Below are 26,426 nucleotides of genomic sequence, written 5' to 3'. Positions count from 1 at the left end.
GGGGATTTCAGCCGCCCACCTAAAAAAAGGTGGTAAACGAAGGTCCCACATTCTTATTAATAAGAAAGCAGAAAGCAAAAAGAAGGAAGATACGCGTGCAGGTAGCGCATGGGCAAGCACATGGACAGCACGAATATGTTTCTTCAAAACAGGAAAGAAGGTAAAAGAAATTGTCTGCAGTTCAGATACCTCATTGTACAACTCTAGAAAGAACATGCAAAATGAAAGTATCACCTAGTTGTACATTTCTAGAAATGAACAGGGAAGAAAACATTCGTCATTCAAAATACAATAAATAAAAATTTCCTTTTTCTTCTTTCCGTTTACTCAAAATCTTGCACTCATTCTGCTGGTCCAAAACTATGGAGAAAAAAAAGGAAAACAAGGGTGCTGAAAGAAGTGCTGCCTGCAGATGCTTACTTGCCACCAAGAGTAGGAAATTGACCAGGGTCCTGGATAGCAGGAGCTGCCATACTATTCACCTCACCTGGTGCAAAGCCACTCCTAAAGCCACCACGGTCACCACGTCCCCGACCACGCCCACGTCCTCGGGGGCCATAGTATCTCTCCCCTTCGGCAGGCTTCAAGAACTCATTGATGGGAAAAGACTAACAGGAGCAAGAAAACATTTTTGTCAAGGAGGCAGCAAATAACTGGCATAGTGGCATGTACAACTCTTGAGAATGGAAAGACAACAGCAAGAAGTGGACTTCAAGCCAGAAATTTACCAAGGCAACTGGAGCTAGAAGAATAGAGAGGGATCCTTTCAGCCTCTAGCAGATCGGAAAAAAAAATCCTATGTCCTATCTTATGAAAATACCAAAAACAAGCTTTAGAGAGGACCACCATTTCTAGAAGTTGGCCTTACACGCTCACAAGCACTATACGATAATAGCTCTTCTTGATCGTTGTGACTCCTGTATCTAAAAAATATTTTAAATGGATCATTTAGGCTTGTAATTTCACAGTTGCCTTGGCAGTAGTATTTCCCCAAATTTCTCTCTGACCGCAGAAAAATCATGTCTTCTAATGTAGAATCCCAGTTATTTAAAATGTCTCCAGGAACAGCACTGTTATATTTAATTGCCAAAACCATCTATTTCCAGCATAAAGTGATGATTTCATAAAAATTATCTAACTACTCAAAGACACAATTATCAGATATCAACTAAAGAATTTTGCAGAACATCTTCGCAGTCATGGACTAAGCAGAAACAAAAATCAGTAAGTAGCAAACAACTGACCACATCAAATCCTGAACTCTTTGCAATTTTGGGGTTTCATGTGACTAAGAAAAAAGGCACGACAAATGTTGCATAAGATTGCTAGCAGAGAGAGGGGTGTTGCTCTCACCTTTTTAACCTTTTCATCCTTTTCAGTAATCTCTTTGCGCCTTGCCAGGTCCCTGTCAGAACGCTGCAAAAGAACATTTAAGGTAACTATTACTTAACTACCAAGAAATTGTAGACAGGATTTGGCAAACTAGCAACCTACCAGTTGGATGAAAACATCATCGTTGTCCTTCTTCACTGAAAGTTGCTGCATTGATTGAAGTTCCTTATCTAAATCCACTTTTCTCTCTTCATGTTTAAGCCCCAGCAAAATTTTCCTCTTCTCCTCAAGCACCTTCTGATACTCTTCCAAGGTCATCTCCTATTAAAGCAGAAACAAACATATGCCATATAGAAGGTGAAGAGGTGCTCCACAGACAACCAACATATAGACAAAGAGTTGGCTGCTTGAGACAGAAAAAGGAAAGAAATAACAAGGGCCGAGTAAACAACAGCATTTTTGAGTGGACGCTATAAACAAAAGCTCCTAATAAATGCACTCTCAAAAAGAAGGACAACAACGTACTCTGCATTCGCCAAACACAAAACTATCTGACAGAAGATCTAAACTGGCATGCCTTCAGTTTCAAAGATGCACAGCCAAATAGCTGCTCTCTTAAAATGTTGGACGGAGGTCTCATCAGAAAGCAACAAAACAATTTTGACAGCTTTTAAAAATGTGAAACATATTAACACTTAAGTCTAAAAAGAGAGGAAGGGAGGGTATTGACAGGAAGAGCATAGCTTATCATAAACTTTTGCTAGAGGTTAGATAGAGAGCTCCATGACCTGCAGCAGGGCTAGTAAAGCCATAAAGAGCTACTCCAAGATGAGGTCGTGTTAAGTGCATCAGAAGTGATACTTTTATCATAGATTATCTGCTATTGTATAGAGAAAGCAAGAGATATGACTTTTTCCACTACAAGAAATTGGGTGAGATTTGTCAGCTTCACTGATAGAGATGATCAGCATTACGAATTTGAATGCCAAAAATAATCAACAGCTTATCATTGAAGTGTTGCCAGTTTATTTTTGACATATTCCATGACTAAAAATGACACAAGCCCAATCAATTTTAAACAAAGAAATAGACTAAAAATATCAACTTTGTGATGGTACATGAAAATAAAGAAGGTCCAAGGTGGAACCGTGGAAACCACAAAAGAGTGCAGTTATCCTAATTGGATAAAATGCATGAAGTTTAAAACTGATGCAGTAGAGGTGGTCAAGGTTCCGTTTAAAGCTCTTGATAAAATAAAAGGAATACATGATTGAGTTTTTATCTAAAGGTATTACCTTGTCCTCAAGTTCTTTTTCTTCTGGCTCCTCCGGGGTAGTCTGCCTGTCCTCTCCTGCCAGCTCCTCCCCATCAGGTTGTTTTTCAGGAGTAAACTTCTTCTCGTTGTCGTTAACAAGCTCCTCGCCTTCCCTGAACAAATGTGAGTGCCAATAACAGCCACAAATAAGTTTTGAAAAGGCAAATATACAAATAAAAGCAGCCAAAAGTGAAATCACCGCAATTACAGATCCTCAATCAAAATGTTTCAACAATACTGAAACGAGTTCCTTACTGAACAAATCCTTCATCAGTTGGAGCTCCCCAATTTCCACGGCCAGTTCCCTCACGTTTAAACTCGTTTCTGAACCCACAAAAAATAAAAACATTTTTAGAAAAATTTTGATCTGCACGTAAACATGCTGTAGAGTCGAGCCAAGTGGGAAAAAAAAAAGGAAAGAAATTCAACCCGCGTCCAGTGCCACTATGACGATCAAATTGTCTTCGTGGGCGACCACCTTCCCCGAGTCACCATTAGCAAAACCTCCACGACGACCACCACGGAATGAGCCACGTGGCCCACCAAATCCGCCTCGACTTCTTTCTGATTGCTTCTCAACTTCTCCATCATCCAGTGCACCATAACCACCAGAATAACCATTACCGTAACCATTTCCATTATTGTTCGTGTCTCGATTAAACCCCCCACGACCACGGGCATAGCCACGACCACCAGAACGACCACCACCCCTTCCTCCGCTGGATTCATTCCTTGATTCCCTTACTGTAAAAGGTGTGAAACCGATTATCAGGGATATGTACAAAAAAGAAAAGGCTAATATGCAACTTGACTTTAATGTCCTAACTACAAGCATAAAAGAACAAATACAGATAATTACAATGACAGAAGCAAGAAAAACAGCAGCGAAACGCTGAACTGTTGGGTTTTAGGATCAGAATCCTACCATCCATCAACATTAAAACTCCAAATTAAACAATGAATAACATAACTTGTTAAAGATGATTAGACAAGAGAGAGACATGTCATCATAGACGATTTCCGCTCGACTTATCGGAATAAAGAACCGGCATTGGAAAAAGTAAACCAGCATTTTTCAGTTACAAACAGAAAATTGTCTACAACCACTAAAAGGAATCGGGGTATTGCCCCAAAATGGAGGAAAAGAGGATGGGAAAATGAAGACACCATCCTCAAAAAGCACTATAGAAAGAAAAGGGACGAACTGAGGAACAAAAACAAATGACCAAAAAGGCAAAAGACCTGATTGTGCCGGCGGCAGTGGCTTGCTGGGTAGCTTTGCAGCCGGCGGCTGAGCTGTCTTCTTCGTGGGTTCGGCCTTAACAACCTGCTGCTGCTGAGCAGAAGCTATGAGCTGCGTCAGGTCACCAGAGTCATCACCACCCAACAAATCAAAAGGGTTCATGGTCGCCATTTTTTCTGCCAAGATGCTGAAAGAAGCACACCCCAGAAATCGAAATCCCCAGAAACCCTATTACAATGACAGACACACCATCGTGAGGATGATCAAGTGCTGGCTACTGAGAAGTTGGTGGTAGCCTCTAGCATCTATATCCCATTTGCAACTGGGTAGAGTGTTGTAGGAAAAACCCTAGCCGCACCTAAGTAGTAAGGCAGCAGACAGAGAAGAAAACCTAATCTTGAAAATTCATCCTGTTCTTTTTTATGCTTGTATTTTTTTTTTCAAACGTACTTCAGATTTTCTCACGTTTTTTCACGTCGCTTCCAAAGTTACCAAAACTGTCCCCGTATAGTACACATGATGACTGAATTCGACACACCAAGGGCATGGGATGAAGCGGGTAGGATCCAGTTCTAGATCCAAATCCATTTCTAGGTTCATATTTTCCATGCTTTCCAAATTGGACGTAAAAAGATATAATTTTGTTTCTTTTGTAGTTAACATGAATTTAAGAAGACAACATTAAGCAAAGAAAGAGGCACCGACGATATTGAATTCCTGAACCATGCAAATTGGACAGGTACATAAAAATCATGGAAGGCGCAGTTTTAGAACAAGCCCAGATTTTTTAACGCACACCAACATAGGATGACGCATATTAGTTTCACATCATAACCACTAGATTGTGACGAATCTGAGGATGTGGGGAATCTGCCACAGGAACACTAAGTAGTGTTTTGTTACTGCACAGATGTACCTGTACTAGCGTGTATCATTTGGACTGAAGCCTAGTAAGATTCCATTTGACTGTTTATTAATCCACCCTAAAGATTGGGTACATTCATGAAACATTTTAACAAGTTACATGATCCTGCCTCAACTCTTAGGAAATAAATATTCACGAAATAGTTACAAATTGTTCTCATGCTAAACAAGCCCTTAGAGGCCGTTTGGATGACACCTTAGAAAACTTGGTTTTGTAAATGCCGCCTTAATGTAGTTAAATTCATTTTGAATTTGCTCAGTTCCACTTTCACCTCAGCAACACATTCTTTAATGGATATAGAGTTTTCATTTAGCATTGCGCATGGGTACAGGTCGACATGTGAACTGATTGGTGGAATCCTCATCCACCAAAAGACATCTAGGAAGGAAAAGATCAAAAGCATACCAAGTTAGATATGATTTTGGGCTATGAAGCCGAAACACAATGTCGGCTCCAATTTCGAGTCCGATTTGGGGGTTTCTGGCCTTGCAATAAGCTTATCAAGATAGAGTTGGTTCTCAAGCCACTGGTAGCCCAAGTGCTCTTCTCGAAGCAGTATAGAGCTTTGCATTTAGTCTGCAGTGGGACAAGAGACTTGTCACCCGTTCGCAGAAGCTATTAGTATGCATTTTGGAGCTCGGACAGGAAACTGAAACCTACGAAATTTGACGGATATACTTAATGCAATATCAGACTGCGCCCAGAATCATTTTTAAATTAATTAAAAGACTCGAAGATGCCATGGAACGAGAACTAGGTCTCTCGCTTGAAGCACATATATTAGCGTCTGATGTGGGGTCATAGAGTTATTTGGCCAACTAGTGAGAAGTCCGATTTGTTGAATATATATGGACACTTAACATTCAGATTTACGTTTGCAAACATGAATACGGTTAAAAACATGGGTTATGGAAGATGTTCTATTAGATTACGCAGGATAGAAACATGGATTGCATATCTTCAGTGGTAAATACGGTTCTTCAAAAATGACTCCATCCCTCTCTCCCTCGCTCTCATGGTATCTCTCCCTCTGTGCCACGTGGCATGCAGCATAGCAGGTCAGGCCTGAGTGACACATCTCGGGTTCCATTCCAATGGGCACTAAGTGATGGGAGTTATGGTTGTCCGCTCTCTCTGTGGTTGAACGCGCATAACAAGAAAAATGACGGATGAGAAAATAAACATAAAAATCCAGGACCAGGACACTTGCTTAAGTAAGGAGCCAAGCATTGAACTCTTTAATCTTGGAGGTGTTAAGTCCAAAACTATGGCCATAGAAGTAGCCCTTGTTCACAGAATCGGGGACTGAGTATATAATAACAGAAAAACTCATGTGCATCACTAGACCATTTCTGACGAGGATCAGACAAGGAGACAAAATATGGGGATTAGCAAATCCAACAAAAGGAATAAGTAAAATCACAGAATAGACCCAAGGTGACCGCGGTGGATGATGGCGCCATGTTCCATGTTCACACCATAGCATGGGTGACCATGGACAAGCTGAAGCTGCCCAGACCTTCTGGGATCGAATGGACCTTAAAACATTTCACCGTTGTTCATATGAGGGTTGAACGACAAAATGCAAATTAAGTAATGTGCTTTATTATCAAACGAAACTTACTGCAACTTCGTTTTTGTGTATCAACGTGAAAACTAATACCAAGAAAACATGGACATCCACGTCGAAAACATCAACAGCCTAGCATCTGTTATTTTCGAGGACAAAAAGCTTTATTACATGCGAAAAAAGATCCAAGGGTACACTTCTTTGCGTAGCTGATCATACAAAAGAGCAAACTGTCATGAAGAGCCGAGCCGTATTTAATGACGGCTATAATGTACAAATCCAAATATTATACACGAAGTTCATTGAATTTAGATTATTATGAAAAAGAATGGCAAGAAAATGGAAAAACAAGTCCTAAAATCCTGGCAAAACTGTGAGATCTGCAATACCTCTTGGAAGATTTGCAATTCTCTTAAGGAGTGCAAGCCTATTCTTCCTGACTCCTTCATCGTCCTGTGAACAGACACGGTTAACAATTCTGGATCCGTTATGAGAAAAGCCACAGAAGTACAAGGGAGTCCAGTTTTAAAAACTGAAGACCAAATACTAAAACAATAAGTTTCCATTTCATTAAAAAACTGGAAAAAATAATCAGTCATTTTTTCATGACGATCATCACGGTCATTGTCGCTCAAACAAGTATCACCTAAACAAAACCTGACATCAATTGGTCCTTAATTTCAACCTGACAATAACTTCATCAACATAAAGGCTGCAATTTAGTTCTGGAGCTTGATAGTTTAAAAGTGGGTTGCACCTTCATGGGTTGAAAGCTTTACGTTTGACAATGGAATATCATATGTTCATATGTTAGAAACACGTATATCCTTTGATATTGTCAAAGTGGGTTCCATCTTCATGGACTCAAAGTTTTATATAATATGTTCATATGTTAGAAACAGATGCATCTACCTGCTTGATTTTTTGAATACACAAAAAGAAATACATAAACAGCAACTAGTTCTTATCACGTGGAACAAACGAAAGAACATAACAAGATTCTTTCTCAATGTAACTGCACTACTTTTTTGGTTTTTTTTTCAAAATAGACCCCGCCATGATTTTTTGCAAACTTTCACAAAAAGGTATCCAAGGTCGACCATCTAGCAACCCCAACAGTGGACAGCACAATAATGGACTAACCCTCATAAAAAAGGGTAGAAATAACCCCTCAATCCAATAATGCTAATATTTCTTCTCATTTGCAATTCTTTCATTCCTCTTGCACAGATAAGAAAAACCTGCATTATTGACAGCATAATACCAAGAAATCTAATTTCTAAAGGAACACTTTTGAGTTTGTGTAGTTTTAACACATTTCAGATATACAATGGAAGCAGTGGTCCTCCTTGTATAAAAAAATTCAAAGTTGATATGCAAAACAAGTAATCAGCATGGCAAACCAATAAACAAATGGCTAGCCCTAAATCAGAAAAAGGTACACTTCAGATGTAAATCTTTCACAAATTTAGGCAAAATCAACAGCCCCATAACTATTTTCTTACTTTTAAGTTTTATCACAATAACATTGCCAAAGCACCTGTATCTGTCAAAAAGGCCGGAGCTCATTTGCTCTTATGTAATGCTGGTAAGAGCATACAGTGGACAGAGTAAAGGTAGACAACATGCTAAAAAGGAAACTCATACTTCAGGTAGATGCCCAAAATTTAGATAAGCCCAACAAACTAATAAAACACTAAATCTAAAGCTACAAAATCATGATCACCATTTATTCCTCAAACACAATATATCTTCAAAAATTATGTACAATGAATCATCAATAGTCAATAGACATAAAAAATGAGATCTAGTGAATTCACACATGAAATATGCTCACAGAAGAAAAATAAACTAGAAAAACCAGAAAATGGAACAGGAATAACAACAAAAAATGAAAGAACAAACAATACACAATTAGAAAGATGATGATACTTTTCAGGAGGTGAATGCAGAACACATACCACCATTACAAACACATTGTTAAAGAAATCCTCCAGTGGCTGCAACAGAACGGAAGATATCTCCACAAAATCATCGATTTCAATTTCTGCAGATTTCTCATAAGCTAAAATCAATCAACATATGATCTTTAAAACCGATACATTAACTCATAGTCGCATGTGTGCATCAAAATGAAAACTATACTGTGCTGAAGCAACTGAAAGCAGCTAAAAGAATACCTCCATGAATTTTGGCCTCCACAGCCTGAAGTGCAACCCAAAGAGCATGCTCTTCTTTAGACCCAAATCTAGATGTCTCAACCTGAAAATATTAATCTTCACTCTTCAGCATTCAACAGAAAGATCAAAGCCAACCACAACAAAGAATGAGATGTTAATGCTACTTAAACACAGAAAGCCAGCAATTATTACCAAAGTTTCTTTTTCTCCTTTGGTTACTCTGTTTCCAGCATATAGGCATTGAATACATCAGAGATACAAAACCAAGTTTCTACTTGGGCATTTCTTGTGGTCTATAAGCCAATATTCAAAGGATAGTAAGGAACAAATCAGTTTTCACAAGTCCCACTTTTGTAACAAATATAGTGGTCACTTAAGAACCATGTCCCCATTATGTTCAGGAGCTTATGTAGTAAACTATATGATTGAGAAACAAGATTAGGCATGTAGAAGATGACTGCAACAATCTTCAAAATCATCGTTTATCACTAGTCAGATCAGGTATCAATTCCAAATTTGTTCTAGTCAGTTTTAAGCAAAATTACGATAGGCTGATTACATCCTAGTCTCATACCCTATCTCCATCCTGCGAGACTTGACCAGTTATAGCTAAAGTGTACATTAACATATTCAGATCATTCAGATACCATAGAAGTTTCAGTAACCCAACTCTAAATCCAACTAACTCAGAACTTGACTACGTCATCCAACTGTATCTGAATTGTGAACCAGGTAAACCCATTTACAACCTTGTTTGGTGCATAATAGATAATGTATTTTGACCCCAAGCAACAGAGGTGTGCCTAACATGTATCCCGAACAGAACACATTATCTAGCAAGCTGAAGAAATTATTTAATGAAAATAAGCTGCTTGGAGAGAACCACTTTCATACCATAACGATCAGATAAATCATCATTATCAGAATCGGCCTGAATTGACCGATTGGATTGGTGGTTGATTCAAGAGTTCCACATGTCAGTTTTTAACTACTTTTTATCTTTTATGAATTTTCTTATTTTTAGTTAGATTTTTATAATTTTTTATGTTTATTTTCTTTTAAAAATAAATTTACAATATTTTTTTCCAATTCAGCTGATTCAACTGAATCAATGAATCAGCTGATTCTCCAAATCGGCTGCCTTGCCAATTCGACTCACAAACCGGTTTTTACTACATTCAGATCAATTGAGCTTGTAAGATTTCTAAGAACCAAAATTTTGATGCTTCGGAATGAACTGCAGCTTAAACTAAAGTACCTTCACATCATGATCAACATCTTTGCCCCGAAGAATTCTTGTTGGCCGAGAGTAGGCTTCCACAATTTTCTGCAAATGGCCTTCTCTAGACAAGTCTTCCATCTAGAATAATGAAGGCACATCATGTATGAACAAAAAGCTATATAAGTCTATTATTAAGAAATAACTAAGAAAATTTTAGGTGAAAGAGACCACTGCTTAGACAAGACTGGTACATTGTCCTTAATACAATGGGCTCCAATAAAATTGCTGGAGCATTATGCTTAATCTAATTCTATCATTGCTTATTTATGAGTATGGTTTGGATGAACGATACCAACTCATGCACATACATACACATCTATATGCATCACTATGTACATATATACTAACAAGAGAAGTAAAGCTACTCACCCTTTTTGCTGTTTTTGCAGCCAAATATGGCCAATTAGCACGCTCTGAAAGTACAGAACGAACAACCTCAGCACTTACCCCACTATCCACCTGCATCAACAATGAAGATATACCTCATAAACTGGCCAGGCTCATATTGTTAAACAGAAAAACAGTTTCATTATGAGCAGACGTCCACAACCAGTTTGACTTTTCAAATTTATGCATAAAGAATATGGTGGTGAATTGATAGAATGCAACATGCACAGTTTACTAAAAAAATAAAATTTCAACAGTTCAGCTATTCCTCGTCGATTTAGCTCTCACTTGAAGTTGAAACACATGAAGTGCACATATTAATCAAGCGACCAAGAAGAATCTTAAAACCCAGTATTGGCTGGTAAAACCCACCAAACTGCATCTGTCTAGATCATCAATCATGAGTGCCTATAGGCAACACATTGTGGTTGTTAACAATTCAGCTCTGGCCCACACAATCAATCATGTGCACCCATTTATCTGAGTGTAAGGAAATACAATGCCTATAGGCAACACATTGTGGTTGTCAACAATTCAGCTCTGGCTCACACAATCAACCAACCGCACCCATTTATCTGAATGTAAGAAATACAAAGGGATGTAAAGGCAATCCTGTCAAGTGCTTATCAAGGAAGATCTGAATTGGGACATGAAATAAACGTAGTTACTAGTGCACAGATTAGCATGGAAATTAAAAAATAAGACCTTGGTAATTTTAATGGATTTCAGGACAGACTAATCTTGTGGGTATTAGTTCAGATGCAATATACAGATTAACATTGAAGTTCAAAACTAAGACCTTTGCCATTTCAAGTTAGATACAATCCCACTATTTTAAGAGAGAGAGAGAGAGAGAGAGAGAGAGAGAGAGAGAGAGAGAGAGAGAGTTTTAAGTTTTTAACCAAACCAATGCGACTAAGTCATATCAACTAAAACCTAAACCTGACTAGTGACTAGGTTTCTCCTCTTCATATCCCTATAACCAATCAAAAGTATACCATCTTTCTAGTGAGAATGCAACATCAAGGTCTAACAAGAATGGTTGAAATACAATTTCGGAATGCAACAGATAATTGGACAATGCACCAATATGGAAGGCTCTTACTGTGGCGCATGAGCAGCAAAAATAGCAAGATTTAAAAAAAAAAAAAGGATTCAAATCATGGAAAACCACAAACCTCAAGTACAGCACAGAATCGGATGATGCACCCATATGGCATGTTCTCACCGTGAGGCAAGATTCTCGAACATAGGAAGATTTAAAAGCAACAGATTTGACTACTTTACGTGTACAGACAAACAAAATAGCAGCATTGAAAAACTCTCCAATAAAAGAAAAAGTAGTTGAAAATTGCACAATCTTTTTTTGCTTCTAGTTTTTTATTTAAAGACGATTCATCTAAAATTTCACCATTTACCTAGATAATAAAAGATAATCTAGTGTTTGTCTGAGGGTAGTGTTTTACTGCTTGCACGTGAGAACCATATCCTCATCCACTAACAAAACTTATTCCCTTCTATATCATGTTAACATGATGTGTCAATATTTAGGGCTCCTACGTAATCCAAAGCTTATCAGTTCTGAGAAATTTGTAAGTCTAACAGAATACAATTATTTTTGTCAAAACTCACCAGGCCAATAAAATTACAGCAAAGAAAGAGACTCAAATTGGTTCAATGTAGTGAAACTAAAGAATGTTACAGTACATGTAACTATCCATAGTTGAGTTCATAAACTATGTAACAGAGCCATACCATTTTGGCTGCAAGTCCCTTTGGTACACGGACATGAAATGACCTAAAAGATAGAGTATAGACTTGTTTGACAAGGTATGGTGCAGTCAACTGCATCTATGTGTTTTATATGTTAAAAATTTAACTACTACATTACGTATGTAAAATTTTCCACACTTTGGGTGAATCTATAAACCTAAATGAAGCAAGATTCAGATGCAAAACATACCAGAAGCTGCTCCAATCTACGTGTGACAAAATAATGAACCTGATGCATAAATAGTGGCAACAAAATCATCAGATGATACTAAAATTGAAGCTGAAAAAAAGGGAAAAGTTACACAGTATACCTCATGTAAAACATCATATCCCACTTGTACAGGTTGAACATCTGCTACCAACTGCAGAGCATTTCGCAAATCCAAATTCTTTTTGTTTTCAACTAACACTTGAACCTTCAAGTGAAACAAATACAAAGTAATTTAGAAAATGAAATCAAGGTACTCATGAACATGAAAGTTTGAGAAATTTAACTGTTGGTTACAACTTACAAGTCCATATGAAATCCTTCTTAGACCAAAAGGGTCATTACTAGAAGTTGGTTGACAACCAACTGCAAACAAACCAACAAGACTATCTAATCTGCAAAACATAGGATACAATCATGCAAGCAGTAAGTAGCTGAAAAATTGTTCAGAAACATGGATAGAGCTATAGATAAGATGCAGCAAGTTTTATGATGCTTCTCTGTATCAGTGGCATAGAAAGGATTGCAATATAGGTGAAAGAAATGGATATTTTATTTTGAAGACAAACTAATAAGAAAAGCAAGAAGAATGCAGCATTCTGAAAGAGACAAATAGCTGAAGTAACACAAGAAACCATAGTTCAGGACAAATCATCAGTCCATACTAGAAATTCATGCTGTTAACAAAAATGTGTTCATTCAGTTACCTATCAGCAACTGCCAAGACTATTCCAGGGTCAGTTTTTGGAACTATATCTCCAGAAAAACGAGGAAGCACAATTTCATACAAGGCCTCTGCAATCTACAAAAGGGGGATCAGTAGATACCTTCATTGGAAAAAAAAATTGCGACCACCATGCACCAATATTATAAAGCTAACAGCAGATAAGAAAAAAAAAAGTCCAATTGAGTATGTCAAGAAAAAAAGGATGTTAATTGTTTGTTTGCCTTGTTAAACATTTCAAATGACAATAAAAATTTTACAAAACACACAAATAACTTTTGAAGTGGCACTGAAGACATACGCAGGTTTGGATAAGTTACATTTAACTATCTGAATTACAGATTAAAGAGGCAGTTTAATAAAAGAAATGCAAACTTAAGTGCATTTTTGTTATACCACCAAAAGTTGGGCTTGTTTTTGTAAAATTTCCAAACAACGATTCTGAGAAATATAACGATGAAAAAAATCATAGAAAATGAAAAAAAAAGGGTAAGTTGGACTAACAACACATGCTATATAATAAGATATGCCATATATCAAAAGAAATTTTTAAATTTCTTTCTATTTTCTTCGATGCCATGAAAATGGATGAAAGATGGAACACATTTTTGAATGAGATTGCCCATCACAGGTATGTGTCCTGTGGATCATAGACACAGACACAGGTTAAGGTCCTAAGGACAGAACCTGTGGAGATTTTGAACGAGAGTTTCTGGATTCTATATGGGAGATTACATTGTGCTGTCTACCATCTGGTTTATGCATTCTTTCAAATTCTAACTGCATAGATGGACGATGTATGTTAATGAAATGCATGAAGAAAGCCCCCAAAAAAAAAGAAATCTAAATTTGATTTTATAAGCAAGAAAACAAAGAACATTAAGCTTGAAACTCTCATAAAATCTAAAAATAGAGAACCGATTTCTTTTTTGAACATATATTTTGGGCTATCTGCATCCATCCGAAGACCCCATACAGTTGAGTATATGAAATTCCGCTAGAAAATGGATGAATAGGCTGGACAGCTGCTAAATGACAGATAAATATGGATGGCAAATATATATATATATATATATATATATATATATATACATGTGTGTGTGTGTGTAAATCAGCTGGCTGACAAAATGCTGTCAGATGGTTAAATTTGTAAAATCCGTTGCTGAAAAAACCTTTAGCCACAGAACATTAGCAATAGTTAATGATATAGCAACGGTCATGGCGCTTTGGTGACAGATTTCAAATATTTAGCCTTCTGGCAACATCCAGGAACCGGCCGATTCAATTTTATATATTAAATCCTTATATCTGAATTACACATCAAAAAGAAATATTTTTTTCAGTCGATTCCTAGGTTCTGAATGTGGAATCTATATAGATAGTCAAGTTTCCAGGCTTAAACAACTTAAACACGAGTTTCAACTTTCAACAAGGTCCAAATATTTTCTCAAGAACTAGCACGTAGCAGGTTCCATTCATTTTCTATGACATTGTAGAATTTACTGAAATTTCTTGAAAATCACATGTTTATATATGTTTATATCTCACATAATAACAAATCCTAACATCTTAGAACATACACCAGAAATCCAATTGTTAATGCAATATTAGCATTTACAACATATTCTCAATTTTAATTTCTTTAGCATTTACTTGTATATTTTATTACAAGTTTTTATTTTTAAAATTCAAGTCTACAAATATCACAAAAAGAAATAGATAATATAAAAAGTCAGAGCATATGGTTCACCATTTTTTTTAAGTTATGTGGTATGTGTCTACTGATAATAATTTACAATTACATACTAATTGCTAACAGAAATGATTGTGTGACAGGCATGCAAGCACCAGAAGATTGACAAACAAGCTTTCCAAAATGATAGTGGTTGATCTCCAAAAGGCACCTTAAAAAGTATCCATATTAACATATTGGTGGGCAAGCCAATCATGTTCTTAGCCAGAACCAAATCAACCTTCAAAACCCTGGTGTATTTTTTCGACCAGCAAACCCTGGAGCATTACACCAACATGAACTAGATTTTTATTAGAAAGACTAATTCGTTCACAATCTGATACACTTGTGAGAAAATCAAAAACTTGTTTAACCTGGCAACACAGGATGAGATGAAAATTATGACTTAAGGAAGATCAGCAGTGACTTTTTATGTTGAAAGAAATTTATACAGTGACTTTTTATGTTGAAAGAAATTTATACAGTGACTTTTTATGTTCAAGGAAATTTATCACGTAAACAAGCAGCCAAAGATATGAAAAGCACTATATTTCCAATAAAGAAAATCTGAAATAAACGGTTAGGATACCTGCTCAGAATAACCATCATGCAAAGCATAATGGCGAGCCATTATCCCAGACAAAGAGGTAAACTCTGTCACTACAGATGTGGCTAGATCTGCCATAGCTAAGGATGCAGCATCTTGAACTATAGGCAGCACACCTTCATCCAAGCCCAAAAAGGTTCCCAATTTAGGTACTGTCTCTTGGATTCGTCTTGTTTTGTCCAAGACAGTTCCTAGCTTCTCCTGTTACAATATGAATTATTAGTGACATGTGAAGCTACAAATGCAATATTTTGGGGGGAAAGGCTCTACAAGAAATCATGAAACATACATGGAAAAGTATTCCTTTCAGTTGATCTCTAAACTCTGTAAGCCTTTTCTGCCTATCCATATTGTAGAAAAACTTAGCATCTTCATAGCGAGCCCTGTGGTCCAGAAATTGCAAAGTGAAGCATAACACCATTAGTTGAAGTAAACTGTTATAAACAGCCCATGCAAAAAAGCTAAACAATTGATGTAAATCAATCAATACTTCTATATGTGAAGCTTATCTTTCCTATTTACAACACATAACTTCAAGAACACTAATCTACAGCTAGCACGGATGAATGAAAAGTTGAAGCTGGGTTAAAACCTGAGGACAGCCTCGTTTCCTTTTCTCACAACATTCTCATCTATCACTCCATTGGCCACCTAAAAGCATCAGACAATTTTCAAATCATGGACAAGCAGAAAAATATCACATGACATCTTGTCCAAGAATAAGTAGACCAAAGAAAGAAAGCCTAAAGGATAAATAAGTACTGAGTAAAGTACTCACAGCAATGAAGAAAGGTAACAGCTTCCCACTTGTCAAATCTTCTATTGCAAAATATCTCTGATGCTTTTGCATAACCTGAAAAATTAGCACAAGCAGAGCTAAAGAAGATATGATTTGTGAAATAAAACCATTTCTGGATCAGGTGAGCTTAGATCTTTCCAATGTCACAATATATACTTCTATATAATTTGACATCCAAGATCATACAGTAAAATCTAAACGCCAGACAGCCATATTGAATGCATGTTTAGACACATATGCATGTATAATATTCCATTCCATTAACTATTGTTAATAAAAAGCGCCCAACAGTCAAAGAAAAAATGCCATAGTGAAACAAAAGAAATAAGCAGAATTCATTGCCTTCCGCCACTGGACATGGCAATACGAGATCACTAAAATAAGAAAATTCAAAACTCCAGGGTCACAGCTACGGAATAAACTCGTCTCTGTAGCCCCAACAAATTAAAGACTAAGAGGCCTGTATTAGCTTTGGGGCTTGTATTAGCTTTGTTGCCACAGGTACTTCCTCAAGCATTGAAGGACAAGGATGAGATATCCTGGCACAAGCAGGAATGCCAATCAAAGATATGAAGCAAGATTACCATGACAAGTAGATCTCGTGGTAGCTCTAAGAAAGACTCATCAAAGCTTCCGAGTATTGGTAATGGTGCTTCAACCAAATTAACGACCTGAATAATTCACTAGAAGGTCAAAAACAAAAAAAAAACAAAAAGCTGACAACAAAACAGGTTGTTTGACAAACTATACCTCATCAAGCAAGCTTTCTTTTAGAAGTAGACTTCCATTAACACTTTCAGCTAATGAACGTGAACTTTCCACTATCTTTCTCTTCCTCTCCTGTGGTCAAAAGAAAAAATCTAGAAGCACTTCTCACCAGAGCATCAGTATGCCTAGGAAGTATTACAATTGTAAGTTACACCTAGAAAATTTCAACTTTTATCACTTACAAAATGTATAATGTAGATGCTCCATGTAATCATGTTATTGGCATAAGTACAATGAGGTATGGACTAACAGAAATAGGAAGATAACATCAAAGGACATTTTCCTTGTGATAAAACTTTGACATAATGAGCTATAGCAACTTAAACGGAGGTAATCTGAACATGAAAAGAAAAACCAATTAAATAACCAGGTAAGTGAATCAACATTATCTGAAAAATGAACATTTTACACACCTCAGTTTTGACCAAAATCCCAGCTTTCATAAGAGTAGTTGGATACTCTTCTGCATAATCGATCTGAAAGAATCGTAGTCACAGAAAGGAACAAAATAAAATGGACAACTTCAAAAACAAGTTATGGCCATTGAGACCAGAATCAATGCACTAACTGAAGCATGTTAAACAACCTGAAGGTTGGAAAACCAAAACAGTCAAAACTTAGTTGAACATTTATCTGGTTAAAAAATGGAAATGCTACAATTTATCTTAAAATAAAAGCACATATACATTTTTGTGTAGTAATATGTGAACCTATCATTAGAAATAAAATCAAGGCATAATGGTATGTCTACCTGGAGATGGATGAATAGGCAAGTCATCAATCCTATGTACACGTGTTTCACAAGGTTTAGATTGAATTGGTTCCACCTAACAAGTTTGAGAAAAACTCAGGTATATCTATTTCCCCTCATCAAAGTTCAATAGAGGCCAAGGGATCTAGGAAGACATTTTGCACCGATCCGACATTATACAAATGAAGAAATCTATCTCATCACAGGAAAGCAGAGATAGAAATTCATTTACCTTCACAGTGGCTGATGGTGAATTGCGAAGCCCATGCGATACCTTTCCACTGAAAAAAGCATAAGATGAGTAATCAATTGAACAGATTAATTCACTAGTCAAACAGAAAAGGGAACCAAGGCCATCAACTGAGCAATCCTAGTAGAAAATATTAAATATGACAAAAGTCAATGATAATGAAGATCAACAACTTGAACTTCTACCTCGCTTTTGAGCTAAAGGCTCCTCAATATGAAAGTCAAACAAAAAGAAAAAGAGTCTATTAGTGTTATGTTTGGGTTGAGAATCTTTGTATATATGGCTAGATTTTGCAATGTGAGGCCAATCAATTGGCATTTCAGGATTTAAATTGGCCAAAATTTTCTCCATGTCTAATGCCGTCCAATATGAGGACCTCCGCTGCATGTGCATGTTTGTGCCCACAAACACAGAATATATTATCTGTAACTTGTAACTGAAATCACATGTACTATTCTTATTGGTGTATCTTAATGGGCACTACACATACTCCAAGGTTACTCTGACTCACATCAGAGATAACTGTTATAGCCCTTTATTTGGTATTTTTGCAATTGATGAAACCTCCTTATGGTTGCAGTTCAAATTGTTGGATCTTCCTTCTCAGTTAGGTACTTGCTGCAGCAATGGCCACTATAATTACAGTTATACCCACTCCCTAATTTCCACAACTACAATGGAAATTATAACTATTCATAATGCATTGCATTTCTCAGCCACCCTCCCTATTTTCGTTGGCATACACATGTTTGAATGGCTTTGCTATACAAACAAGCTTTATAATAATTATTTTCTTTTCTTCTCTTTTCCTTTCCTTTCCTCCTTTTTCTCCTCCTTCCTTTTCCTTTTATTTCCATCCTTTAGTATCTTTTCCTTCCCTCCATCCAAACATAGCGTAACAGCAACAAAAGGAGAGTAAGGCTGCAATGTCATGATTGATCAAAACCTTTTCTATGTTAATTTTATTCCATTATAAATTTATAATGTACTTGCAAACTCCATCCAGCATCTTTCTATTCATGAACTTATCTTTTAATCAGGACAGCGCAGCCAAGGACATATGGGAGAGACATCAACCAATCTAAGTCAAAAGGGTCATGCAGAGACAGATTTTCTACTAAAAAATCCACGACAGTTAGACTCCAATTCATACATTCCAATCTTGCCAAGCCAAGAAACCTAAGCAACATTGTTTAAGGGCAAGTTGGAAGCAAGAAAGTGGAAAATGACTCTTCGATAGAAAGACCACTTTTGACAATATTGAGTGATATACAACTCACACCAGAGAAAAACACAAAAACAGAAACAATTACCTTAAAATTCCTGCATACACAAATGGCACAAGAACATCACCATGAAGTGCTAGAATCCATCGTATAGGCCTGCTAAACATGACCTACAGAGAAGACTGACAAAATAAGGAAGCAATTTACAAATAAATACTAAAAGCGTTGCAAGCAAATCCATTGACTAAAAAAGGGATAACCAAAAAATATAAGAAATAATACCCAAAAGAACACACATACACATGAACATAGGCCCACAAATACATACATGAAAATTGAGGATGTTGTATAAAAGCACAGAATGTGTAAGGTCTGATGTTGAGTATCTTTTTCTCATTCAGTTTGACACAGATAAAATACATATGGTTCACATTGTTTCCTACTTTGTGCAAAAGTTAGGCATCAAATGAATATCAATAAAAAAAACTCACAGGTCAACAAGAAAATAGAAGACATAGAAGTCAAAAGAAAGGGCAATAATAACAATTTTGCATCATATCTAACTGATTACACAAAATAAAGGATGTCTCAAGAATCGAGACAAGTCAAACAACTATTAGACCACCACTAGATAGAGAGACAGGTGCACAGACACACACACGCTTGAGTGTAATGACAGTCTAGTTAATATTTTTGTCATGGAACTCACTTTTATAAGAGTAACGACGCATATATGATTTCCATGCTTAAAATATAGGAACAAAGAATTCATGCTATTGCATGCATGGGAAAAGGGTTTTAAAAGGCAATGGAGCTGACACCATAAATTTTAAATCCTTACATGAATACCTATGTTGCATGGACATAGACACAGGTGAAATTTTGCTGTTGGACATGGGCACATAGTGTCTAAGCCTGGGCACCGGGCCGGGCCGCCGCCGGGTACCCGGTACCCGGCCCGACTCGGTCCCGGGCCTTGCTTTTATAGTAGTCGGCCCGTTAGTTACCGGGCTCGGCCCGGCCCGGTAACTAACGGGCCGGGCGCGGGCCAGCCGCTTTGATCGGCGGCGGCCCGCGAAGCCCGTTGTTTTTTTTTTTTTAAATGAACTTCGTTACTCGTTAGGGACCTAGGGTTAAATAAAAATGAACTTGAGCTTAGAGAGTTAGGGTTTACTTTTCGACCTTCCGTCGTCACCGTCGCCCGTCGAGACTCGAGAGATTGCATTTGCGGCATTGCCTCCTCTTCGCCCATCGGCTGCTCCTCCGGTCGTCGCCGTCGCCATCGGCTGCCTTCTCCGGTGACCGTGTGCCGGCTGCCGTGAAGGTCTTCAGTCTGTAAACTATCAATGTGCCTATAAAAGAACTTGATACTCCATGGTGTTTCATCATCTGAAGCTGTAAATTGTGTTGCCTCCTGCATTCGTTGTGTCTGAGTTTTTTCAATAACGGGCCGGGCCGAAGCCCATCTCAGCCCGCCCGGCCCATTATTAATCGGGCCGGGCCGGGCCGGGCCTCGGGCCTTGACCGAAGCCCGAGGCCCGATATGACTTGGGCCCGGCCCAGCCCGTTTAGAAACGGGCCGGGCCTCGGGCCGGCCCGTTTAGGTTATTGGGCTACATTTTTACATTTTTATCGGGCCGGGCCGGGCCGGCCCGGCCCGATGCCCAGCCTTAATAGTGTCGGACACAGGGAGCTTTATAAAAACTAACTTGGACGTGTGTTTGTTTGTGTGTGTAGTATCCACTATCCAGAGCTTCTGCTATTGCTAGCTGTGGGAAACGAATTTTTTGAAGCTATAGCAATATATATATATATATATATAAAGGGAAAGCAAGAATGAAAGATCTGGTTGTCTGTCAGGCCCCTTGTGAGTTTTGATGGCAGAATCAAAATTTTTATGCCATGGCTCCATTATGGCTCATACTAAAATGGCTTGTCTTTCTCTCTGGCAGCAGTAGGCAATAGGATTCAGACCAAGACACGACTGGAATTGGAGTTACCTTCTCTTGCCGTTGAGGATTAGGAACAGGCAGAACTGCAGGGGTCTACTGTTATACCTTGCCTCTTTTTTGGCCTTTTTACCTGAATATCCTCGTGCAGCTAAAGCATCTATTGCTGCTCTTCATTCCCTTGGTACTCTCTTGTGAAATGGACATTTTCTTATGTTTAGGAACCAAGAAACCAAAAGCATGCATAAAACAAAATTAGAAAGCCAAAATAGAAAGGGAAAAAAGGAAAGGACAAAAAGAGAGATATAGCCCAATTCCCTAAAAAATTAACAGAAGGAAAGGTTCTTTCTTAACCCCATATGAACTGCCACAGAAAGAGAGAGAGAGAGAGAGAGAGAGAGAGAGAGAGAGTAAATGAAAGAGGAAGGGAATATAAAACTATAAATGAAATCAGAAGAGGAAGAAAATTTAAGTACCTTTGTAGAAACCCCCATTTTTTCTTTCAAAAAAGAATCATTTTTTGAAGAGACAGGTGCCCAGTTCTTGAGAGTTGAGACACTTTGCATTATAGAAAATGCTAAGTCCTTGAGGTGTCATTGCAAAGTGTCTCTATCAGTATACAATAAATTAATGCACTAAAAGAACTTCTTTTTATTCACATTTTCAAACCAGAAGTTTACAGCCGTACAAAAAACACTCTTACAAATTTTTAGGCCCCACATAATGAACTCAAAGTTCCTATCTCAGAAACCTTATTATCAGAATGCAACAGTAGACAAATGCCAGAGTCTATAACTCAGACTAGCAGCCTTTTTTTAAGTCCCATGCAGCATAACCAACTCAAAGTTCCTACCTAGGAATCCATACCATCATTGTGCATAAAAGAGAGTAGTAGATAAATGCCAGTCTACAAATCAGATAGCTTCTTCTTAATGCCTATGCAACACAACCAACTCAAGGTACCAAACGAGAAAATTTTACATACCACAGCGCACCAAAAAAATGGAGGTAGTAGGAATATTTCTTTTTCCACGTACCAAGTTACACACCACTTTTATCATTATCAATGGAATTTTACCATCTGCTAACATGAAAATTGAGAGAAAATAACACAAAACCAATCAACAAGAGATTTATATTTATTTTGTCATGACAGTCCTTGACATTCAGGTGAGAGTATGAGGTTCACCTAGATCTGCAATTTCAAACTAAGGATCAGCTAATCAGGTACCATATACAGCTTACAGTGCTACTAAGCTTGTCAAGTGTGTTACATAGGCACTTACTTCTATAAGCATCAAGCCATCAAGTATCTATGTCCGATATTTCTAGACACCAAGAAACCGACAATAGTATTTAATAGTTTTGCCTCCCTTTCCCCTTTAATTGACAGAAAATGTTGCTCTCCCTTTTGTATCAAATTACGAAAGAAAAAGCAGAAGCTGAGATGATACCCCTCCTTTTCACTTATTATGTTACATGGCAAATGGAAGAAAGAAGAACAGACAACTCCCTTTCTTGTAATCTCCTGCCTCATATTGAAATATATGTAATATGTATACACGCATTTACATGTATTTACTTATATTTAAGGGCTTCAATAAGGAGTACTAAAAAAACACATATATAAATATATAGCTTTGTCAACTATCAACTTCTTTTACTCTTGGCCATGGCTGACACTTGCGTCAGTGCATGCAACATCACTTGTCAGCAGTATGCAACTACAGCTAAGAGCATCTATAGCTGACTCGGCCTCAAACTGAAAGGAATCCAAGAAGGCAAGAACCTCTTGGCATGTGTAGCTCGTGTATTACCAAAAAAAAAAATGAAAAATCAGTTTACAGGTACTAGATAGAAATGATTACTTAGTAGGTACTTATCAATAGTAAAATATGCTTTGTAAAGCAACCCTCTTTGGCTGATGTTTCCCACTTACCATGCATATACTGATAGACTTCGATTTTAAATCTAATTACACTAGATACAACTGAAACAGCCATTACAGCCTCTCACAATTCTGATGAAAATCCAGAGTTAATTACTTAAACAAGTAACAAAAAAAATAAATAAAACAAAACAAAAAACTATAATACCTGAGAACTCCACCGCATTGACTTTGGAAAAGATATGCTCGAAATGATATTCGGTAAAGATTCTGCCAATACCTATGCCCATGGAATTAAATTTTACATTTGCAAGTGACATCACAAATACAGCTCTAAATAATGAAAAAATTGATCTATGACCTCACTAACATGAAGAGCTTTCACCTTTAACATAGTCATACAATTTATCTAACTTCCATAAAAACCACATAACCATGCTAAAACTTTTAGCAAACCATGCAAGCCATGCACCACTGTTAATATGATGATAAGTTGATAACAAAAGATGCATTTCTGCATGACCCTATGACAAGAAAAGAGTGACTGGAATGAGACAAGATCAGCAATCATAAAAGAATATGATTAGCAGGGACATAATACCAAGTCAACAACCCTCAGCACCCATGTCATTTCAGGTTATGGAGAAAAGGTCCACATAGAAAGAGAGAGAGAGAGAGAGAGAGGCACAGAATGCATAGATCAACACTACATTCCCAACAGCCAACTCCATACCGGACAGGTAAATGAATTAAAAAGACAGAAACTACCAATCATTCTCTTCCACAGAAGCAGAAAGTGTTTGAACATTAATGGTTGCTTGCAAAACTCATTTGTGATAATATAAAAGCACTAAGAAAGCAGTTGTTAGCTCGTTTGCTAGCATAAACGACTCTCTAGAATGAATAAGGATTGTTCACTCGTTCACTAACATGAATGACTCAAGAATGAACAAGCATTGTTCATCTCCCATCAGCTCATCACTGCTCTTTAATGTATAATAACACTGTCATTTTTACACAATAGTCAATACATGCAACATATGTATATTTGCATTTAAGTCTCTTTCACGTGCTTATGAAACATATGTCAATGCATAATAATCACACAAGCCATACAAATGAAAGGAAACAATACATTGATGTAATCTCTCCCAGAAAACCTTCCCAGATTTATATGGAAACAATCCTCAACAAAGATGAATGAAGTTTAAGAGGTGTTTGTTTTGAATTTTCCACTAGTTCCCATAATAGTAACCAGTTCTGGAGAGCATATGTGCAACATGAACATGTATACCGGCATGAAAAGAATGAATTCAATGAAAAATATTTGAAATATATTCATGAGAAACCACCCACCATTACAAGATGCATTCAGGTCCTCAGTCTATGTAACGTGGACACTTGTAAAAGGGCAGAGTGCAACAAGTTGACCGACAAGGGAAAAATATATATATATTCAGTGACCTACCTCAAAAGCATTCCGAACAGGCTCCCTTGTTTTAACATAAAGATAAGTTGATTTCCCTTAAGAAAAAGAACAATGACAATCAAAAAAAAGAAAAAAATAATAAACCAAAAGCAAATAAGCTAACCAAAAAAAAAAATGGTCTGCACATGATAGCAAATGGTACACCTGGAATGCCTATAAAATACTGTAAAGTGCCTCCAATACACAGTTTGTTTAAAGTCTTAATGCTATATTTCAAGTACAAGATTCAGTATACAGCCAAAAAAAGTTAGAACATATGAAACAGTACAAAAGTTTAAGAACAAAAATGCAAGAACAAATGAAAGGTGCCTAATAAAATAATTACATTTGGTCCCAGAAGCATGAACAAGATATGACAAGAAAAGGGTTCTCAAACTTCACTCACAATATATGCATGTAAAATATTCAACATTTTCACATTGTGCTAGACCTGCTAGTACTTTCTATATTTTATTTGGAAGAATGAACAGCTACTTATCGCAGACATGGGACTTGTGAGCCATGAAAGCAGAAACAAGCAGATACTTTAGTTATATCAAGCTGTTCGCATCTAGACCATGTGCTAGTACAAGAATATTTGCCTACTACCCCAACAAGTGATGCCTTTCAGGGTATTCCACCATGAACCGGCCTTGTGCTAGAGTTTCAATGGTTTACAAAAAGACCTCACACATGTACAAAACTATGTCACACAGACACGGCAAATTAGCTTGTGTATCCATGTCGACACGCGGATCCGGACACGCAACATGGCTGGGACACGCCAAAAAATAAAAGTTATTAATTTAATTTTTTTTTTCATTTTATCAATTTTTTGTGATGCATCCAATTGTTTCTCCGTACCCGTATCATCCCCGTACCCGTATTGTACCCGCACCCGTGTGACATAGGTACAAAATGATCCAGATTCCCCCGTAACTTCAATTCCCATGACCTGTCATGGTTAATTTAGGTGGAAAACTGTAGGTGTTACTTTCTCCTTTGAAGAGGGACTAAAGATCATACCAACTTTCTAATACCATAAAATGAACATGAGAAAATAAATGCATGAATTAGTTGCCATGATTTTCTTTAACATATGATCTGTTTTGATATGAAAAGGAGTCGTACATTATGCCACACAAATGAAATCCAGCATCAGTATTCCCAAACTCTTAGTCCACCCATTGCAATTCCAAACAAATATGGTGGAGATCCTAGTGCTATTCAGGCCAATAAATCTAGGTCTAAATACATTGACAGAAATTTAGTAATAACTTTTGCGGTTATTAAGAAAATAAGCTAGCAAAGTGGCAGCAAAGTATATGGAAAGTAGCAAGAATAATAAAAAAAGCAGCTAGTATAGGAACTTTTCAAGAATATGCTTGATGTTCAAGCTTCAAAATATTGCACGAACATATCTAAACAAAGGGGTCCTTGATCTGAAAATCACGGAATTTAATGTAACTTTAAGGGCCTGTTTGAATACCTGGAACAAATTACCTAGGCATAAAGTGTTGGGTGTTTACTGTTTAGTACCAGGTACATGCAATGTGGATGTTTTGTACCTCATTCCATATTCCCCATTTTGTTTGATATCCTGGAACTTTAGTTCCAGTTACTTTAGTTCAATGTTTGTTTATGCGTGGAACAAAAGTACCACCGAGCTAAAAAATGATGCAATGAGTAGGCAGGAGACTCATTTCCGGTAGGCTCAGCATTTTTTTGTGCCAATGTCCAGAACTGAGTTTTCTCCAATACCAAATGAGCAAAACAGAACCACAGAAATCTTGTTATTTTCTTTTATCTCCATACTCCATTGTGTTCTCTTCTCCAAAGCCTTGTTTTTGGCACAAAAATTGAGAACCCAAATCTCCAATTTCACTTCCCAACTAGAATCTCAAGCCACCAAGAGTGGCGATGATATGGGGGCTCTGATTGAGGCGCTTTTTGGCAAAGAATGGTTCAAAGAAACAGTCAACCATTTGTGAAATTGCTCAAGATTTTAAGGTAAGCGCTTGAGTTGGGTTAAATTTCTCTTGTTGGCTG

At 37.2% G+C, this 26,426-nt stretch overlaps 2 protein-coding genes across 9 annotated transcripts in view; both read right to left on the bottom strand.

Moving 5' to 3' along the window:
• Positions 1 to 123: 123 nt before the first annotated feature.
• LOC116266391 (RGG repeats nuclear RNA binding protein A-like) lies at positions 124 to 4,293 on the bottom strand. Its single transcript, XM_031647590.2, is given in 8 exon segments — positions 124 to 608; positions 1,354 to 1,416; positions 1,495 to 1,653; positions 2,628 to 2,760; positions 2,903 to 2,971; positions 3,077 to 3,134; positions 3,137 to 3,391; positions 3,890 to 4,293. Coding segments are annotated over 8 exon segments (1,101 nt in total). The 5' UTR covers positions 4,062 to 4,293; the 3' UTR covers positions 124 to 416.
• A 2,234-nt stretch (positions 4,294 to 6,527) lies between these two features.
• LOC116265348 (glycine--tRNA ligase, chloroplastic/mitochondrial 2) overlaps positions 6,528 to 26,426 on the bottom strand; it is a 34,077-nt gene continuing 14,178 nt past the window's right edge. For 7 of the 8 annotated variants that reach the window (XM_031645904.2, XM_050080700.1, XM_031645908.2 and 4 more), the window contains 21 exons: positions 24,378 to 24,433; positions 23,118 to 23,189; positions 20,247 to 20,405; positions 19,160 to 19,242; positions 17,829 to 17,877; positions 17,259 to 17,321; positions 16,828 to 16,917; positions 16,662 to 16,748; positions 16,057 to 16,131; positions 15,871 to 15,929; positions 15,568 to 15,661; positions 15,261 to 15,479; positions 12,923 to 13,017; positions 12,520 to 12,610; positions 12,319 to 12,423; positions 12,198 to 12,236; positions 10,217 to 10,306; positions 9,824 to 9,925; positions 8,566 to 8,647; positions 8,347 to 8,432; positions 6,528 to 6,838 (listed from right to left, as the gene is read on the bottom strand). In XM_031645904.2, coding sequence (XP_031501764.1) covers positions 6,740 to 6,838; positions 8,347 to 8,432; positions 8,566 to 8,647; positions 9,824 to 9,925; positions 10,217 to 10,306; positions 12,198 to 12,236; positions 12,319 to 12,423; positions 12,520 to 12,610; positions 12,923 to 13,017; positions 15,261 to 15,479; positions 15,568 to 15,661; positions 15,871 to 15,929; positions 16,057 to 16,131; positions 16,662 to 16,748; positions 16,828 to 16,917; positions 17,259 to 17,321; positions 17,829 to 17,877; positions 19,160 to 19,242; positions 20,247 to 20,405; positions 23,118 to 23,189; positions 24,378 to 24,433 — 1,895 coding nt within the window. In that variant the 3' untranslated portion in view covers positions 6,528 to 6,739. The remainder of the gene's footprint in view (positions 6,839 to 8,346; positions 8,433 to 8,565; positions 8,648 to 9,823; positions 9,926 to 10,216; positions 10,307 to 12,197; positions 12,237 to 12,318; positions 12,424 to 12,519; positions 12,611 to 12,922; positions 13,018 to 15,260; positions 15,480 to 15,567; positions 15,662 to 15,870; positions 15,930 to 16,056; positions 16,132 to 16,661; positions 16,749 to 16,827; positions 16,918 to 17,258; positions 17,322 to 17,828; positions 17,878 to 19,159; positions 19,243 to 20,246; positions 20,406 to 23,117; positions 23,190 to 24,377; positions 24,434 to 26,426) is intronic. The other variant, XM_031645905.2, reaches the window with a different exon arrangement.

This window comes from Nymphaea colorata, chromosome 12 (assembly GCF_008831285.2).
Source record: "Nymphaea colorata isolate Beijing-Zhang1983 chromosome 12, ASM883128v2, whole genome shotgun sequence".
In the NCBI taxonomy this organism is placed as follows: domain Eukaryota; kingdom Viridiplantae; phylum Streptophyta; class Magnoliopsida; order Nymphaeales; family Nymphaeaceae; genus Nymphaea; species Nymphaea colorata.
Note: the sequence above shows the minus strand (reverse complement) of the source record. Positions and strands in the feature narration are given on the sequence as shown.